General features: G+C 34.9%; 1 protein-coding gene and 1 long non-coding RNA gene across 3 annotated transcripts in view; one reads left to right on the forward strand and one right to left on the reverse strand.

Moving 5' to 3' along the window:
• Positions 1-11,242: 11,242 nt before the first annotated feature.
• LOC135734357 (uncharacterized) lies at positions 11,243-13,228 on the reverse strand. The gene is made up of 3 exons (XM_065253244.1): positions 12,670-13,228; positions 12,285-12,430; positions 11,243-12,194 (listed from the first exon to the last, which is right to left on the reverse strand). Exons 1-3 carry the CDS (start codon positions 12,902-12,904, stop codon positions 11,274-11,276), a joined length of 1,302 nt encoding a protein of 433 aa, XP_065109316.1. The 5' UTR covers positions 12,905-13,228; the 3' UTR covers positions 11,243-11,273.
• Positions 13,229-14,553: 1,325 nt separating this feature from the next.
• LOC135734358 (uncharacterized) overlaps positions 14,554-19,184 on the forward strand; it is a 78,101-nt gene continuing 73,470 nt past the window's right edge. The window contains exons 1-4 of one of the 2 annotated variants that reach the window (XR_010527296.2): positions 14,554-14,724; positions 14,815-14,856; positions 14,942-14,979; positions 15,148-15,268. This is a non-coding gene — a long non-coding RNA (uncharacterized lncRNA). Of the gene's footprint in view, positions 14,857-14,941; positions 14,980-15,147; positions 15,269-19,184 lie in introns of both variants that reach the window. The other variant, XR_012337067.1, reaches the window with a different exon arrangement.

Consider the following 19,184-nt stretch of genomic DNA (forward strand, 5'->3'; position numbering starts at 1 on the left):
AATATGTTTTCTGAGCAGGCAAGTTAAAATCCCTTAGAGGTCTATGGAGGAATAATCCAGCTTTCAGATTTCATCATAAATATCTTAAATTGTTTTTCAAAAATGAACAAAAATGTTACATGGTTGGAACAACATGAGAGTGAGTTATTACTGCCAAAACTAAAAAAAAATGGTTGACTATCCCTTTAAACCCCTTCCCAAATAAATAAAACAAATGCCAAAATTCAGGCCCTGATATTTATCTATCAATCACCCAAAAGCCATTATTAGTTTTCCTACACTGTTCATAGGCTTGTTGCACCTAATGTTGTGAGACTTTATGTATATTAATCTTAAACATAAAATAACCTGATCCTGTTTAATCAAGGCAAGCAACTTTTCTCACTTGCATCAAAATCTTGTCTATTCATTGTATGCATTTTGAAATAGAGTTTGGTTCTTTTAATGTACCCAAATGTTCCTAAAATAAAAAATTAATATACAGATTTGTGGCTCTTAATTTCTTTATTAATTTAGAACAGATAATCAAAATCTGAATCAAATCGAATTGAGAGCTTGTGAATAAAAATTGAATCAAAACATCTGAATTGATACCCAGCCCTAATTAAAATGATGCGCAATACCACGCCAAAATTAGAGCCCTGAATACAAAAAAAAAAACTATTTGTTGTCTTTAAGAATCGATTTAGCTTCGATCACATTTAAAAAAAATGATTAATCAAAAAATCTATGTTTTTTTTTTGCACAGCCCTACTAATGACATATCGCCCAGCCCAATTTTTACATCATTGACAGTGGTGAAATCTAAATCTGACTGATCTGCTATTTACTGAAAATTATGGTATGTAAAATTACACTAACCTCAGCACTGCTTCATTCATTCCACGTATCATATAAAAAAGACAACACAAAACAACACACAAACAAATTAGACAATGATGCTGAATTCTACTACTTCATACATACAGATAAAAATGCATCTCAGATTCCCTTACACCATCTTTACATTGTCACTGTGCAAAGCAAAAGTGAAGAGTAAGCATTTTGTTTACTTAATAAAGGTATAGTAATATGCAGGGTGCGATTTGCCGGGGGGGATGCGTGGGATTTCCCCCTTTCTGGTCAATGTATCCCTGCCTCTGCTTAATTATTTTTATCCCCGGTGGGGATAAATTTATCCCCCCCTCAAAGTGATCAGTGCTACTACACTAGTGGCGAGACGGATCACAAAACATAGCACTGATCCGTGGTTTGATTAAAGTCAATTTTGTTTTAAAATGCGCTGCTTTGGCTGGCTCTGATACAGCTGCCGCGCGCAGCCTCTCTGTATTCACCACTCTGCAGACTTGCTCAATGTCCGGCCCACGGTGCTATCTGATTGGTTACAGACCCGGTTACACCTCACGAGTAGCCTATCAACACATGCGAGATGGTTATGGAGCTGTGTGTCGAAACGGTGGAAGGCAGCATATTCATCCGCATATTAATAAAGCGGGAATAAACATCACAATCTGATTAGCTGTTTATGATGACAAGCAGAGTTAGTGTCCCAGTCACACCACTGAGAATGGCCGAAGTTACACGCAGATGAGGTGTTTAGCGAGGCGCGGGCGCGTCCAGTTTGCGCAAATGAGGCTAAGTGACTAACACATAATGCATCTGTCTTTTCTATCATTTCACTGTAGCTCCGCATTGCGGTGTAAAGTTAATATTATTACTTTAAAAGCAGCAGTAAAACTGTTTCTACTGTAATGGTTTAACTTTGCAATAAATACATTGTTCATATTTATGTTTAAGTTGACACTACATTGTGCCATACAGTTTTGCCATTCAAGATTTAATTCTTGCGTGTTTTTTCGTTGTGCATGATCACAGCTCATATGTGTGGGGAAAGATAAGCTATTAGAATAAAAATATTGCGTAAGGCTGCTTCATGAGTTAATAAGAAAAAAGATTTTACAATTCCTGCAAATGCAGTGATGAGTTCATGTTCTCATTATTTATTTTTATGAATTAAAATGTTTTGAAATGTGCTGTGGACAGAGACGCATTATGTCAAGAATGATAAAAAATCGTCAATAAGCTCATAATTTGGGCTAAAATAGTCTAAATGTTAAGTTTTAAAACCATTTTAAAAAGCTGGTTATATTTTGATGTTTCTGCGCAAGTTCAGCAGACAGTGAGGTTCGGGTTTGTTCCGATCAGAGCTCGTGAGCGGAGAGCGCATTTCTGAATATTAGAAATATTTTAATTAGAAATATATAAAAAATAATAATATTATAATGGATTTTTGTTAGGTCAGACAATAATTACCAAATTTCTCTCTCATATTGCTCTTCATAACCACTGAAAACAGTCAAAAAAGTAAAAACTAGTGGTGGGTACAAAATAACTCGACGCCTATGAAAACATCCCCCCCTCTGTTTTTTTCACAAATCGCACCCTGGTAATATGCATCTGATATATGGTTTTGAATAGAGTAAACAAATAGGGAAATAATATTTTTTAAACATTGCACTAATGAAACAAATAACATATTGTTTATACAGAACAAAAAGATTATTTAAACACTTAACTAGGGATGTGATTGTTATTATATAACCGTGAGACCGACGGTTATGGTTGAACACCGTCATTAGAACTCTATAACCGCCAAAACAGTGTTATTAAAATATATTTTTTGAAAAATATATCAGGTCAATTGACCGTTCGCAAAGACCCGACCCCCTTAGTTACTGTCGCTATGTCCGACAAGATACCCCACTCTCACGGCCCACCATATTCACACACAGTGAAAAATACACCGCTGACCCAGAGGACACTGACAACACGCTAACACACAGGACAGACCAGGTTACTTTTGAGATTAAACATATTAAACAAAGTCTCACCTTTCAAATCATCTCTTCCTTCTAGTTAATTTATAACATCAAATAAACATAAATGAGGAGGAATGTTGTTTTAACCGCAGAAAGTTCAAATCATCCAATGTTAATCTGCTAACTCTCCTGACTGCTTTGAATGGCAAAGAAAGAAGTATGATGGGTCAGATCACCTGTGAATCAAGCTCCCTATGAAGGGTCAATTGTTTTAAATGACAGGTTAGGGTGAGATGCGGTGAAAGCCAAGGCTTTGAACCGGTTCACGGAACGAAAACCAAAAACTTTTGATGTTTTGCATGGAACAGGAACGAAACCAGAAACTTTCAAAAAATATATGTTCCGGAACAGAAATGTTTATTTAAAATAATGGTAACCTGTAAATACAGTTATTTTTTTCGTTCTTTGACAAGATTTCTGTCTAATATGACTCAGTGAAGTTCACTTCCGGTCATCGTTGACTAATCAGAGAAATGAGAAGCTTGCCACCAGCAAGTAGTCTACTCAAGCCCAAGTCTCTAATGCCCAATCATAAGAGGTAAATATTGTAGGCTACCAAGTATCTCAAGATGTTTGTTTTTTAATACTAATTAGAGGTGTAATGGATCGCAGTTGATCCATGATCCGCACAGATTACGACCCACAGTTCGGCTCGAATGCGATTTGCGGATTAATATGCGAATTTAAATAGGGTAAAAGTTGATAATTTGCACGTGTTTCAAAGGCTTGCAAATGTTAACACTTAAGTGATTTTAAACAATTACACCACAAAAAGCGCTAAAGTCAGCAATTTTCTATACACAGAGATGCACATGCGGTTGAATGTGTGCGGTCCAACAATTAAACGTTATTATCCCTATGCCCTACAAACATCAGAACTCTTGATGTATAAACTAGAGAGAGAGTTGCACTAGTGTGTCACCACTGTGTAAAATACATTTGGCGAATAAAGCACTAAAACAATGCAATTTTTACTTTATGTGAAGCGAATGTTTATGCTGCATCTTCTTCCCGAAGTGCTTTTTGGAATTCGTCCTCCATCTGTGTGTGTGCGCATGTTTAAATGCACCCAACAAATGTAGGCATGTCAGAATTACAGTTATGCCACTTTCATAATGTAGCCTTTTTTAATGTTTGATGACAACATAGAGACTAAAGGAAAATTATGCAGACTAATAATTTAAGTTTAATGTCTTAATGATCAGCCTAATTATTTGTATGTCCCACAGCTGACATGGAACGTTATTAACCGGTTCATGAACGTTTTTTTTTAACCGGTTCAGGAACATCAATTTTAGGGTTGAACCAAAAACGTTAAAATACTGTTTCTGTTCGGAACGAACCAATTGGGAAAAAAATCTGGTTCAAAGCCCCGGTAAAGCACATTCACTGCTAGTTGTCTTGCTGTTAATTTAAAAAAAACTTAGAGCAAGTAGCTAATCAGTGTCTGCTCATTTGTCAGTTGTCCTATAACAGACGAATGGAGCAACGCGCAAAACGTGGACGGTTATGTTAGGAACGTCACATTTGACTCACGTCATAACCGTCATCACCAATTCTGAAACCGGCACACCCCTACACTTAACAAAAACATTCTCCTGAACACGTTTACATACACAAAAATACACTTATACCTTTTCTCAAAGAAAGTCAAATAATAAATAATCAATAAGGTTAATATGCGTTTATTTCCCTGTTAAACTATAAAATGTATTTACAACTTTAACACAAGAAGCTATGATATAACATGACAGTGTTTCCCATACATTGATTTACTCGTGGCGCAGCACCACGAAATCAATACTGGCCGCCATGAATAGATTTTCCAGGATTCCCATTTACATGTATATTTTACTGTTTAAAACTGCTTAAATTCATTGTTGTGAGCACTCAGCACGCACCTCTCTCTCGTGTTGCATGCAGCGCTTCAACAGCACATGTCTCTCTCTCTCTCATGACAGTGAAAAGGCAGCGGTGCTTTAAGGTCCGTACTTCGATATACTTTCTTTTTAACGCAAACGTCATCAGTCACGGATGTTACTGACCGAGAAGACAACTGATCTAGTTTATCATGACTAAACAAAGGTTAGCAGGAGTGTTATGCATGCACCCACGCACAAACACACAGATTTTCTTGTTGTGAGAGCTTTCTCTCTCCCTATGATATGGTGTGCACATACAGATGCACGTAGTTGTCTGTGTAAAAACAACGTTTTCTCTCATATTTAAAATAAAATAAGGCTCATAACATGATGAGAAGAGCAACAACAGTAAGGCTTTAATGTAAATGTATGGTGATTTTGTCAGAAGATGCCGCGTTTATAAATCAGGATTTTAGCAGCACTTAAAGGGATAGTTCACCAAAAAATGAAAATTCTGTCATCATTTTCTCACCCTAATGTTGTAACAAACCCGCATACATTTCATTGTTCTGATGAAAACAAAGGAATATATTTTAAGAGATGTTTGTAACCAAACCATTCGTGGACCCCATTTACTTGCATAGTATTCTTTTTCCTACTATAGAAGTGAATGGTGTCCACGAACGTTTTGGTTACAAACATTTATCAAAATATTTTCCTTTGTGTTTATCAGAACAAAGACATTTATACAGGTTTGTAACAACATGAGGGTGAGAAAATGATGACAGAATTTTCATTTTTGTGTGAACTATCCCTTTAAAGGAACAGCTGGTGGTTGGATTAAACATGAGGTGTTACTGGGTCATGTTTAGTCACTAATTTACAGTCCACTCGTTTTATGTCTGAAAACAAAGCGGATAATATGAAATATTTGACCGTTCAAAGAGTAAAAGTGAAACTTATTTCAGGTGCCAACACTCGATGAAACGCAAACACGTGATGACTTCAAATATATATATATGCTAAATAGCTTGTGAGGTCATCACCGCCACAAGTCTCTCTAAATCCTGTGGGAAACACTGCATGACTTACCTTGAATCACTTCTGAATGTCTTCTGAAAAACACAACAAAAAGATAAAATTTAGTTTACCAAAAAATTGACATGCTATTACACAGTCACAATACAATATTACTCCAATAATTCAAAACCTATGGTAAAACGTTAACAAACATTTTCTGGTGATTAAAATGCTAAATATGTTACTACATTGGGGGTGGAAAATTAAGCTTGAACTTGGGGCTGGAAACCTAATACACATAACAATTTAGACATGCGATTATCGGTTCGCCTCCCGCTTAGAGCAACTTTTAGTTGTTAAGTAAATTCACAATGAATGTATTACGAAGGAAGTTAAAGGTTTGCTAATATTATCACGAATACTTATTTGTGTTTCATGACATATTACTGAGTAAGCTATTAAACTTCTGAAATCTATTTGAAGTAAACAGATTAAATTGCAATTTTAGACTACACAATACAACATGTCACATTTAAAACAATCAAATGAACTTATAAAACATCTTACATTTTGAGATTTAAGACTACTGTAACCTGTAAGGTTATCCTAACTTTAAGATGTTATTTAAGACAGTTTATTTTTCAAGAATTGGAATTCTTCTGAAGGGTTTTCTTAAGAACATACTTAAGGAAAAAATAAGAACTTTCTTAAGAAGCTTTTTTGAGAATACAAAATATTCTTAACTTTTTTCTTAAGCTTGAATTTAAGATAAAAATGGCAGTTAAGAAGATTTTTCTTCTTAAGAATGCTTTGTGAATCCGGCCCCAGAATAACAATATTCATGACTTTGAACCTGGAATAACAAACTTATTTTAGACTAATAAAGCCTTAACTCATTGGCTAACTAAATATATGCATAATAATGCAAGACACTTTTTAATGGTATCTGCAGGTATCATCAGCACTGAAAAGCGGAACACTTTTCCAGTTGTTTTCTTATCAATCATACCTTCTCAAAATAGTTACAGCACACGTCCGTGGCATTTCAACATTGTAGTTAACGTGTCTAAACACAACATTACTATCAGTTCATTTATTCCCTGACCCCAGCTGAATTTCGCCCGTCATCAGAATCACGTGATTGCAAAAACCTAGCGTGAATGTCATAAAACGGTCAAAATGTAAATATATGGAGTACAATCCGCAACACAATCTAATAAACATGTAAATCTGTATATGCTTACATGAACGCAATACTCGTGATGTCCGAATCGTCTTTTGAACCGGTCGAAAAAATGCACCAAATGGACTGAATCGTTCGCGTCTTGAGTGAGTCAGCGCTCATCCACAAGTTAATACATTAGTAAAATTACTCACAAACGGACATCCCTGGCTGACAGTCCATCCGACTCGAAGTAAACTAAATGTTAACATTAAAAATCTAACTTCAGCGGTCACCGCCACCGGTGCAACATTGAAAACGGTAACAATAAGCTTGAGTTCCCGTGACGGATTCTACCATAATGCTGCCTATTAGGCCTACGTGCATTAGAAATGTCGTACATACGAGTTTCTTAGGTAAAAAAAAGTGCACATCGACGCCCTCCTTTTTTTACTTGCATAAGATCGTAATCAATTACAACTTCAGAAATGGAAATTACATTTCTGATAGCACGTCCAGGCAACAAAATTACCAATACACTCAAGCTGCAAGAAACCATCATAATGACACAGATTATAACAGGAGACTCAATCAGATTTAAACTCGACTAATAAAAATATACAGCAATAAAAGAAAGATCATTCGCTATAGATCATGAATAATACCTTCTCAAAACAGTATAAACACTTCACGTACTATTATACAATTAAATTATGTCCTTAAAGAGCACATGTCATTATTCGATACTAACATTTCCGGTAAATGACAAATTACATATAGATCCTTTTCAGCAAACCCTAATATACTTTCGCAACAATTTAAAAAATAGTGTAACACATGTCGTAAAAAAATACTTTAAGATACCTCTGATTCTTTTTATTAAGGCCATTCAACTTTACAACGACGAAAGGGTAAGCAACCGTGGGTCTCTATTATTTATTAAAAAACAATATATATACCTACTTGTCAAAGAAAACCATACAAACATATCATCTTACATCTAATTAATTAAAGTAATTTCAAATATGTTATAAATGGCGACAAATTAAGCACGGATTAATCAGATTAAATAGAAAGTAGAAGGACACGTTTCTTACCTTCGAAATGTACAAAACAAAATGGCTACCTCTGCAAGTGACGTCAGTTACAATCGACACTAATAAACCGGAAATACATTTCCAGCAACAGTTCGTTCGCCTTGTCAGACACACCCTTGTATAAAATAAATATAGAACAATGAAATTTATTTGAAATACATTTATTTTATGGTAGGCTAAGTATAACCTACTACACAAACATTTATGTATTTATGTAGTCTATAAAAATACCCTGCTTGTAATACTAAATTGACATATTTAAAATCTGCTAAATTGGAATTAAAATATAAAAAATAAATTGGAATTAATTTAGTAGTTTGATTAATGCACTTTAATTGTCCGTAATATTGCTAGTAAAACAATATATAGACATGTAATTTAATGCTAGAACTACATTTGATTTTGCGAAACAATTTTGCAAGTAGGCCTATCATACAGAGATCATCCTATCCTTACTAATAGTGATATTAAAACACATTTTATGCTTAACATAAAAAAATCTGAATTGGGCAATAAAGACGTTCTCAAAATAATGTTTCATTATTAAGTCTCATAAAGAATGATGAGGTAAGGTTGTAGTATACCTAGTATAAAATACATTTATTTTAAATACATTTTGGTATAGGTTATTTTAACTAACAAAACTAAGCTGTGACAGTTAATCCGTTTTTTTCCCTTTCCTTTTGTCTAGTAGAAATTTGTGCTCACTGGCAGATTGGTTTCTACGCCTAGAGAATATTGTATATCTACAATAATTGTATTGGCTGGTCTGTATTATTATTATTATTATTATTATAAATTACAATACTTTTGGTCTGCTTTTCTTTTCTAAGTAAATGAACGTGATATTTACATTATAATCCAACGTTATTATAATTATGTTATTTTGACACCTAAATAAATTGTCTCAAAAAATTTCCATTTTGGTATGTTTTTGTAGTAAACAGACGTGATATTTACGTTTTTTATTACTTAAAAAAACGTACCACTTGGGTGCTTTTTCAACGTTTTAAAAATGTCCTTAGGTTACATTGTTTTTTTATTTTTTATTTAGGATATTTATGTTCCTACAGTACCACGTACTAATACTATTATTATCATTATTATTTGTATTAATCAGTTTGAACTCTATTACTATGGTTGTCTCAAATTGCCTCCATCTATATCACTAAAATATTCCATTGCTAAAACTTACCAAACTACCTGCATACATCACTATATTGCTTTTTAATTGTTTTCTTTTGTTTGTATGGTATGAATTTTGTTGTTTGTTTTGTATACATATATAAGCTCTATTAGTTGTTAACTTTAATTTTTTCTCAATAAAAATAAATCTGTTTAGTAGCCAAATAAGCCAGTGAGTCAAAAAGTTAATTTCAAACCCTGACAGATTTATATGTGTGAATATTCCAGAATACAATCTATTGATCATTGTGATTACATAGAGCAGGGGGCTCCAACCCTTCTCATGTAGAGCTACTATCCTAGGATGTTTCTCAAAACCAAGTACGCCGAACTCGGACTTGTGTCCTTCGTAGTTCGAACTTGCAAGTTCAGAAGAACGAACTCCTGACGCGAAATGCATTCTGGGAAACTTCTCTATCATAAGTCCACACAAGTCTCCTCTGATGCATCCTCGATAAAATGGGTTGATCAAGAACACATCCGGGGATTTTATGTGAACTTGGGCTTGATGCGAACTTTGAATTGGAACAGTACTTGGGCCGCGACTGATGACGTTTCACAAGTTCACAAGAACACAAGTACAGACAAGAACGCATATTGAGAAACGGCTCTAATTTTAGCTCCAACCCCAATCAAACACACCTGGACCAGCTAATCAAGCTATTCAGGATTACATGATAATTATAGGCAGGTGTGTTGGAACAGGGTTGGAACTAAAGTGTTCAGGACAGATAGCTCTACAGGAGCGTGGTTGGAGATCCCTTCATTAGAGGTAAACTGGTGTATAGTTTTAGAAAACTTAGTACAGCACTGGGTAAAGTAATTTGTTAATTTTACTATAGTTGTTATAGGTTATTACTATAAAACAACTACAGAATTACCACAACAAATCAACGTATTTTACTATGGTATGGTTCAAAACAATAGAATTTACAATAAATTACTATTGTATTTTATTATAGGTCAAATAATAACGACAAAGAACGTCTCAAATTTACATAACTAACAGCATGAATAAACAGAGAAGAAAACAGGAATAACATGTTAATTGTATTACTATTACCAAAAAAATAGCAATATTACAGAAATAAACTGAGGTAAATGCACCAAACACGCTTTTACAACCCATAGCCTACTACATATAGCCGTGTGGCCAACCTTGATATTTTTTGGAAAAAAATTAAATGTTTATTGTACGAAGTTTTTTTAATTCATATTTTCAATTAAGGCTTGGCTACTTGAATTGCTAAGTAAAATACTCTAGGTTAACTTAATAGGCTAAATTTAACGTAGGCTAATAATTGAAATAGTTTGGATAATACCGCTGTTTTTTAATTAGTTATTTAAATGACTTCTGCGAAATTAAACTGAAAGGCAAGCTTGATACAGAATAAAGGAAACAAGCAATTTTTATTACATACAAACTCATTTATTAACAAAAGACCAAACGACTTATTGGCAAATAAAAAAAGTAAACCTAGCCTACTAATAACAAAGTGAATCACAAACACTAACCTTGTTTTAAATTTTAAAAGCACATTTAAATACAGGTTCAAACCATAGAACAACAAAAAAAAAAATCCAACAACATTGGATAATAACAGTATTGGGTATTGGATAATACCGATGCTTTTTAAATGAGCCTTTAAATTGGCTAGCTATTAAGTTAGTCTACGACAAATGTTTTAAGGATCAAATCTAACTTCTGGGAAATTAAACTGAAAGGAAAACCTGCTACAGAATAATAGAAACAAAAAATGTTCATTACACACAAACTAATTTATTAACAAAAGACCAAACAACTTATTGGCAATTAAAAAAAAGTAGTTCTAGCCTAATGAAAAAGTGAATCACAAACACTAACCTTGTTTTAACCTGGCACTTTAAAATACAGGTACAAACCATAGAACAAAAAAAAAAATGCAACAACACAGAACAATTAAGTGCATACGTGCAACTTGGGTGAGTAGCCTACAATATAAAAATACAATAACATATAACAATATAATTAATTTAACTATAAATGTGCATTTTAACTAGCCTTATATCTTTTTTAACATTAGCTACTCTACTCAATTAGTCTATACTGGCGTCCTGAAGAACACCCCACAACAACTTCAGCGACCTTACCAGCCACGCCACCTTTAGCACTAGCGACACCAGCACCGTCGTCACCAGCCACGCCACCTTCAGCACCAGCGACACGATCACCCTCACCAGCCACGCCACCTTCACCAGCCACGCCACCTTCACCAGCCACGCCACCTTCACCATCCATTTTAATCAACGCTTGATCATCTTCCCAATCTTCATTTTGCTGAGTGGGGTGCATTATGCAAGTAACCAGGGAAACGTCGTTGATGGTAATTTCAAACTCAGAACGATTAATGAAGTGTTCCTCAATGGACTCCAGATCGTTGGGTGAATGGTTTATGCCGTATTTGTCAAAGTAAGTAGTCAGGCATAAATCTGACAACGTACACGAGTTATCTCCCTGGTCTGTCGTGAGAACAATAACTCCTCCGTAGGTTGACTTGAAAGAAGATGACCGTTGGAGTAGTTTGCAGGCTTCACATCTGTGCATAATAGATTTGGGGATAATATTATTCTGCAGGCTGTGGCACTTCGGACAGCGATGTCGGGCTATAATTTTAATACCGGAGACGACACCGCGCAGGGTCGCGGAGGAAGCGCTGTCGACTGGATCTTCGTCTCTATCAGGTACGTTCAGTGGCGGGATTTCTTTGATTTTGCTGGATGGAGTTGTCGTTAGACGAATTTCTCCTTTTATCTCTCGTGTAGACAAATTCGAAAACAAATATGATTTTGATATTTGAGCTTCAGAAATGAGGCTGTCCCAGAGTGTGAGTTTCATTTCTTCGGTCCCGTCGCTGACCCATATCTCCTTAAGTTCGCACTCCTCTTTGTTCACCAGCACGATTTTGCTAAGCGCTGCACGGGACATCACTTTTGCTTCCAGCTCGCCTACCTGCAAGTATATAAAAAATTTTCATAAAAATAGTTATCTTTGTCAATAGCATATATTAATTTAAAACAAGATATAGAATAGGCTACTTACATTTTGTCTGGGTCCCAGAGCTTTAACATCGGCTACACTCAGCCTTGTACTGCTTGGAGGTGCGATGCGGGAGAACGAAACGCTCACAACATCAAGAGATGTGGTTCTATTACAGATCACATCGAATCCATTTGGATCGGAGTAGCCTGCAAGAAAACAACAAAAGATATTCGGTAAGCTGTAGCCTAAAATCAACCCCATTTGCGCTCAATCACTATAAAAAAATTTCTTTCAGAATTCATATCTTATAAAGATTTTTTTTAACAGTGCATTCGTTTTAAGAATAACACACTGCAAATTATAAAATAGGCAACTTTAAAAAATATATACGGAAAACAACTTAAAATGGATACTCTATTTTTAGGTTACTGATTTGTGCACTTACTGAGAGACCGCCGCACGTTCTTAAGTTTCACTGCTGTCCCGGTCTTTGAAGCGTGAGAAAACGGAGATAGTTTTTCCATCGAAAAACTCACAACCTTGTGAAAGTCCCTTCTCCCGGTCTGAATCACAGCAGTAAAATACTTGTGGTTCTTTTTGGAGTTTTTCGCCGGAGAAACGTTGTGTAGATACCCTTCTACGTCCCAATCCTCCTCTTTACGTTTCGCAGGGCTGGCCATGGTTACCGCAGGTATAGCCTACTTCTCTCTCCAGCGTTCGATCGACAATGGTGCGGATACTCAGGCAGCAAAGTATAATATGACCCGATGCTATTGGTTAATTACTTTGAACCTACATTTCATCAAAGCCATGTTTTATTTTACCCTAACATGAAAGGCCCGCAGAGGTCCAAACACACTCTCGTATCTATAACATTTGTGAATGTTGAACAAAATAGCCATTGAAATTAGGTTCTCATTGCAGAACGAGCAGACTTGTTATGTCTGATTCTAGTCGCTTTGATGTTAAATCGTAGATTTAAGGCCTAGCCTATATTAGAGCTATAATTTGTCATTAAACTATATGGAAGTGGTTTCTTTTTAATAAATTCAAATTACAGAACAATTAAATAAATTAATAAAAAACTTGACTTGAATTTGACTTAATATTGTCACGTAAAATACAAAATTCACTCACACACAGATTAATAATATACAATAAATCCACCGATAAACAGCTTCAATATTTGCGTGATTCAATTATTTACCCACCAAGCACAAGACATCATTTAGACATTGTTTTTTGGGCTTAATCAAGTTATAGCTTTTATTTAGTTACAAAAAAGACGTTGAAAAACTTTTTTCGGTCCGTATAATTTAGTCTAGATAGCCGACGTCTGTTTCGGACCACATATCCTACAATGAAACCATAAGTGATGTTCATAAAGTGTCTGTTCCTTCAATAATCCTAACAAAATCTGCATCAATGTATACCAAGAATAATATTGAGCACACTGAACAATAATGTAACAATGCTTTAACTAAAGCCTATTAATATTTGTGTTTATTTTAATGAAACAAATATACTATGTTATATTTGGGCTCTAAACGGGTAATTTCGATCCGGTACAGCACTGGAAGAAACAATTCACTTTCATCTTTTAAAAGGGGCGGAGCGTAATCAATCTGCAAAAAAAAAAAACATTTTCACAATAATAAAATCATGGCTAATTTAACTAAGGGAGTAACTATACAAAATGATATTGAAAGACGGGGATGCGCACCTGTCAACCAGCTATTACCCAGCAAACACAAAAACGTTATAAAAATGTTTTTTTCACGTTGTGAAAAGATTGAGATAACGTTATTTTCCGACGTACTTAATACGACCAAATGTCGGGTTTTTTTAACGTTAGAAATACGTATTTTCACAACGTTGAAAAAATGTTTTGTGTTTGCTGGGTACATAGCGAGGCCAGAAACGAACGTGCTCTTGAATAGGAAATAATATATGGAATAATTTGTGCATCTTTGAATAACTGTAAGAACATATTTCCTTAAAGTATAATTTTTGTCATATAAAGTTTTAAGAGATAAAATGTTTTTTTCCACTTTTATTGCTTATTTAGACTTGTTAGTGCGGTTAACAGTGTGTTTGGCGCATTTACCTGAGTTTATTTCAGTAATATATTGCTGTTTTCCGGTAATAATAATACAATTTACATGTCAATCCTGCTTCCTTGTCTATTTATTAATTTCATTATGCTGTTAAGTTAAGTTATGTGTGAATATTTATTACCATATGAGCAGGGGCGGAGCGAGGGCTTCTGGGGCTCAAGCCCCTAATGTTTTGTCAAAAGCACCAAATGATTCTTTTAAGGTCTGTAAACTGAATTCATCCACTACGCTAGGTGGCGGCATTCAGCTCTAATCTCTCCGGTCCCCCACTCCAGGGAAAACGAATGAGAGATGCGAGTAGAAGGCAAATTAATATGCTGAATCTCCCCACAGTAAACGCAATGTTTTAAAGTGTTTATTATTACAGTGCCTTCGTTATAACGGTAAGTGTATATTTATAGTTATGTGATGTAAATACTGTTAAATAGCGTCAACTGATATATTATCTGCATGGCTAACGCGGCTACTGTCAGCGCTCTGATCTACTCTGCCTGATCTGCAACACACTGTCGTTGGTAACGTTGTTTCTAAACTAGATTTAATTACAGTGAATTAAAACTTTGAAAAAAATTGCTCATTGCACATATCACTTTTTTATAGATGGATATACGATTTTTTAAGACGTCAGAATTAAGAAGGTGAGAAAGTATATAGTTACTTAGGCAGCTTATGTTTTGTCCATATGCATTTAACTGAAATTCGAAATTATTTCACCGCAGAAATACATTGATACACGGTGACAGTTATAAAATGTTAATCCTCACAATCTCTTACATTAACATATTTTTATGTGTGATAACTGTCAGTGCAAATAGGGAGAGAGGAGGGTGGAGAGAGATCACATACAGAGAGAGAGAGAGAGAGAGAGAGCGAAAGAAAGAAAAAAAAGAAAAAAGAAAGAAAGAAAGAGAACGCTTCCATAAGCAGGTAAGAAATTTCTCTGTAACTGAAGTCAAAATTGTTATTCTTTATTATATAGCTTTATAGTTACTGGATTAGGCAACAGCAAACATATTATTATTATTATGAAAAGTTAAAATGTAATTTTCAAAATTTCGTTATGTTACAGTTTCATGACAATACAGAGAACATAAAAATTATTTTATAAGCTTCTGTAAATGGAGACAAAATATCAGCAGGGGACCATGATTTGAAACCCCTAGATTTCGGCTAAGCACCCAATGTCTACAATGTCTGGCTCCGCCCCTGCATATGAGACATTCATTGCCATTATATGAATACTCTCGTCTAATATTCAAATCATATGCGGAATAATGTGTGCATCTTTAAATAATTGTAAGAATACAGTTCCTTTGAAAATATTTTTTGTAAAAGTTTTGAGAAATAATAATGTTGTGAGGATTTTTATTGCTATATGAGACATTTATTGCCATTGAATACTGTCGTCTATAGTCTGTAAATCACGTAGTAGGAAATATAAAACGTGGTATATTGCAAATTACCCTACTAATTTTTATTTATGATATATGTGGAGATAAATAATGATTTGCAAATCTGCTGATTGGATTCATTCATGTCCTGACCACAAGGCTTGTGATTTTAAACATCCTTAATCCACACTTACTAATCTATCAAATAATATCTAAAGTATGTTGTTTTGTGAAAAAAGGATGCTTTACCATATTGTTTATGCACTTTTCCGTATGTGTGAAAGTACAACGGGTGCTTGGCGGATCCAACCGCATATGTAGCCTACTGCAATAACCAGGCATTCAGCGGCTTTATACATCAAAAGCCGACAGTTTATGCCATTTAGGTAGAAGCCGCTTACAGATCTTTTTAGAAAGAAAATTAAAATGTTCTTCTCTTTTGGTCTGTCCTCATTTTTTGGCCCTTTTGTAACACAGGAAAACACTCATACACATATTTAAGCTGATCTGAACAATGTTGGTCTTGCATATAGGTAAATAAACTTTAAAATAATATTAGGCTATTTTTATTGAATCATGCTTTAACAGAGCAGCATAATAATGCATCATATCCTTTGAATGATTGCAAAGCTCTTTTCAATAAGGCTTTATAAAGTCCAACTCAAAAATGAAACAAAAACAACACTAGAGAACATTTTAAAATCTTTATTAGAACATGCAGTAAGCTTCATTTGCATTTTATTGCAGTGCATGTCATTAATGCAGCGAAATACTACTAAACAAGACATCAACTATGGACATGATACAACAAAAACAAGGAGGATAAATATGTGCTCAATTTGTGCTCTAGTTTGGTGTTTAGCATTATAAATGTAGGCTAAATAGTAAAACAATATTGTTAAGCCATGAAAAAGTGTTCTTACAAAATGCACACGCAAAGCATAATGTAAACAATTGTACAACCAGGCATATGATCTTTCGTCTTTATTACCTTATAGAAATATCAAAAAAGAGATGGAAAACAAACAACAATTTGCAATCCAATCGCTTTTTCCAACGCGGAGCGAACCTATGAATATGCATGAATGCCCCGCCCATTGGAACAGTTTTAACGGGAACTGAATTTCACACAACACGGGCAAGCTGACTACTGATTTTGGTCCACCTGGACAAATCGAGTGAATCTAAATAACCAAAATGATGTTAAAATGTTTTCCATTTTTGCCCACGCAAACTTGTGGGATGTATGACATCATCAAATTCAACTAAACATCTGAATTAGCATTATTTTTGCTGTCAGTCATACATAACATTTATATATTATTTTACCAATTTCAAAGTTAAACAAAATGCAGTTACAACTCATAACCACTAGATGGCATGACACAGACATGACGGTACACAGACATGACAATCTTGCGAGAACCACTATTTTTGAAAATCAACATCAGCGAGCAGCATAAGGTTGAGGAAATCAACCTAAAAACTACCACACTAGTCTGGTCTTGTAAGTGTATTTGATTAGTTTTTACATGTTTAACATTGAGTTACTTTATGTATTGTAGGAACCGTGACATTCTTGCAGGTAACTTAACAGTATAGAATAAGCCAAGTTTTATAAAACCCAAACAGTAAACTGAACCAGAAGCTGGTGCATGTATATCTCATTCACCAAGAAGAAAACTTTGCAGTACAACGTTAATAACATTTCCAAAATAACCAACATGAACATTTTTTAAATCAGAATTAGATACAGCACGTTTTCGATAGTGTAGTTATAGTAGTTGCTTGTTATTTTAAAAACATAAATATTGTTACGCTAATTCATAAAGGTACACAAACTACATAAGCAACACAATGTTTACTCAAAATACAATATGAATCCATCAAAATAGAATCACACCGCGTACCTACCTTTCCAAAAGAAACACTGTAACGACCCTTTAAGACCCGCAGCTGTTTTCATCTCGTGGGAAAGCAGTAAAGTTACCAATATTAATTTAGGTTTTTTATCTTTGCTGACCCAGACTTTTTTTTGTTTCAAAAGATGTCTTTTTTTGTGGTTCTTCTGCAGGTTGTCAATTCAGCAATAAAGTTTTGAATGCACTGATGACGTATGATGTCTGTGTGAACCGGGTATGCAGTGGCATGCAAAACACATTCACCGAAGAGGAGCAAAAATTGAATAGTTCCAATTATACCTTATTCACACTGTCAGTCCATATCTGATTATGGTCCATATCCAATTTGACAGACTCACTGTCCATATTGTGTATCATAACTGTTCAGATCCAATCTGTACGTCCTGTAGCATTCTTCCTTGTTCTGGATTATCTGCACTGTTTCCATGGCAATGACGTTGCACTGGCATGACAATCTGCCCCGACGTCTGACGTGTTTACCTTTTACAGGACATCACAGCATGATGTAACCAAAAAGCTACACATGCAATTAGAGCAGCCAGACTGAATTGGATTCCCAGAAATGCGATTTGAAAAGGATCTCAAACCACCTCTGGATGTAGCCTGAAACGGATTAGAAAAAAAAACAGATTTCATGTGTTTTTTGGTCGTTTACACGTTCTGAATCTGATTGGATTCCAATCGGATATGCATCAAAATCAGATTTGAACTGACAGTACAAGGTCTTTATTGCATTCGGTCAGAGTTCAATAATTATTTTAAACAATTTTTGGTCCTACACCTTTTACAGATGACACATATTTATACAAATACATTTAGACAACTTAACATAGTCATTGCTACCAAGATGTAAGGAGACTTTCAAACAGCATAACTAAAAATGTTTCTGGATCAAATCAGATACCCTACCTTTAAGCCTCTGCTGCTAGTTAGAAGTCAAGCCCCGAAGGTGCGTACAACCCTATTGTTATTGTCAGTTTTCTTATTCGGGGTCAAGCCCCAAAAGGGCGTAGAACCCTATTGTTATTGTTAGTATTCTTATTATTCTTCCTTCTTCTTCTTCTTCAGACATTGCATCTATGGCAGTTTATAGCAGCATACGTAATAAAGTTATAAATTTTTTAGGGATGCTCCGATCGATCGGCCACCGATCAAATCAGATACCCTACCTTTAAGCCTCTGCTGCTAGTTAGAAGTCAAGCCCCGAAGGGGTGTACAACCCTATTGTTATTGTCAGTTTTCTTATTAGGGGTCAAGCCGCAAAGGGGCGTAGAACCCTATTGTTATTGTTAGTATTCTTATTATTCTTCCTTTTTCTTCTTCTTCTTCTTCAGCCATTGCATCTATGGCAGTTTATAGCAGCATACGTAATAAAGTTATAAATTTTTTAGGGATGCTCCGATCAATCGGCCACCGATCATAATCGGCCGATAACGGCATTAAATGACGCGATCGGCACTCGCTAAATTTGCCGATCTCAAGAAGAAGAAATATTTGTTGTGCTTATTTATTTGATTCTCTATTAAAACA

This window comes from Paramisgurnus dabryanus, chromosome 7, assembly GCF_030506205.2.
Source record: "Paramisgurnus dabryanus chromosome 7, PD_genome_1.1, whole genome shotgun sequence".
In the NCBI taxonomy this organism is placed as follows: domain Eukaryota; kingdom Metazoa; phylum Chordata; class Actinopteri; order Cypriniformes; family Cobitidae; genus Paramisgurnus; species Paramisgurnus dabryanus.

Excerpts from the sequence above, each read along its gene's own strand:
- LOC135734357 (XM_065253244.1), bottom strand. The coding sequence starts at position 12,904 with ATGGCCAGCCCTGCGAAACGTAAAGAGGAGGATTGGGACGTAGAAGGG. Across the intron at positions 12,431-12,669 it reads GAACGTGCGGCGGTCTCTCA|GCTACTCCGATCCAAATGGA; the intron begins GTAAGTGCACAA and ends GTTTTCTTGCAG. Across the intron at positions 12,195-12,284 it reads CTCTGGGACCCAGACAAAAT|GTAGGCGAGCTGGAAGCAAA; the intron begins GTAAGTAGCCTA and ends ATATACTTGCAG.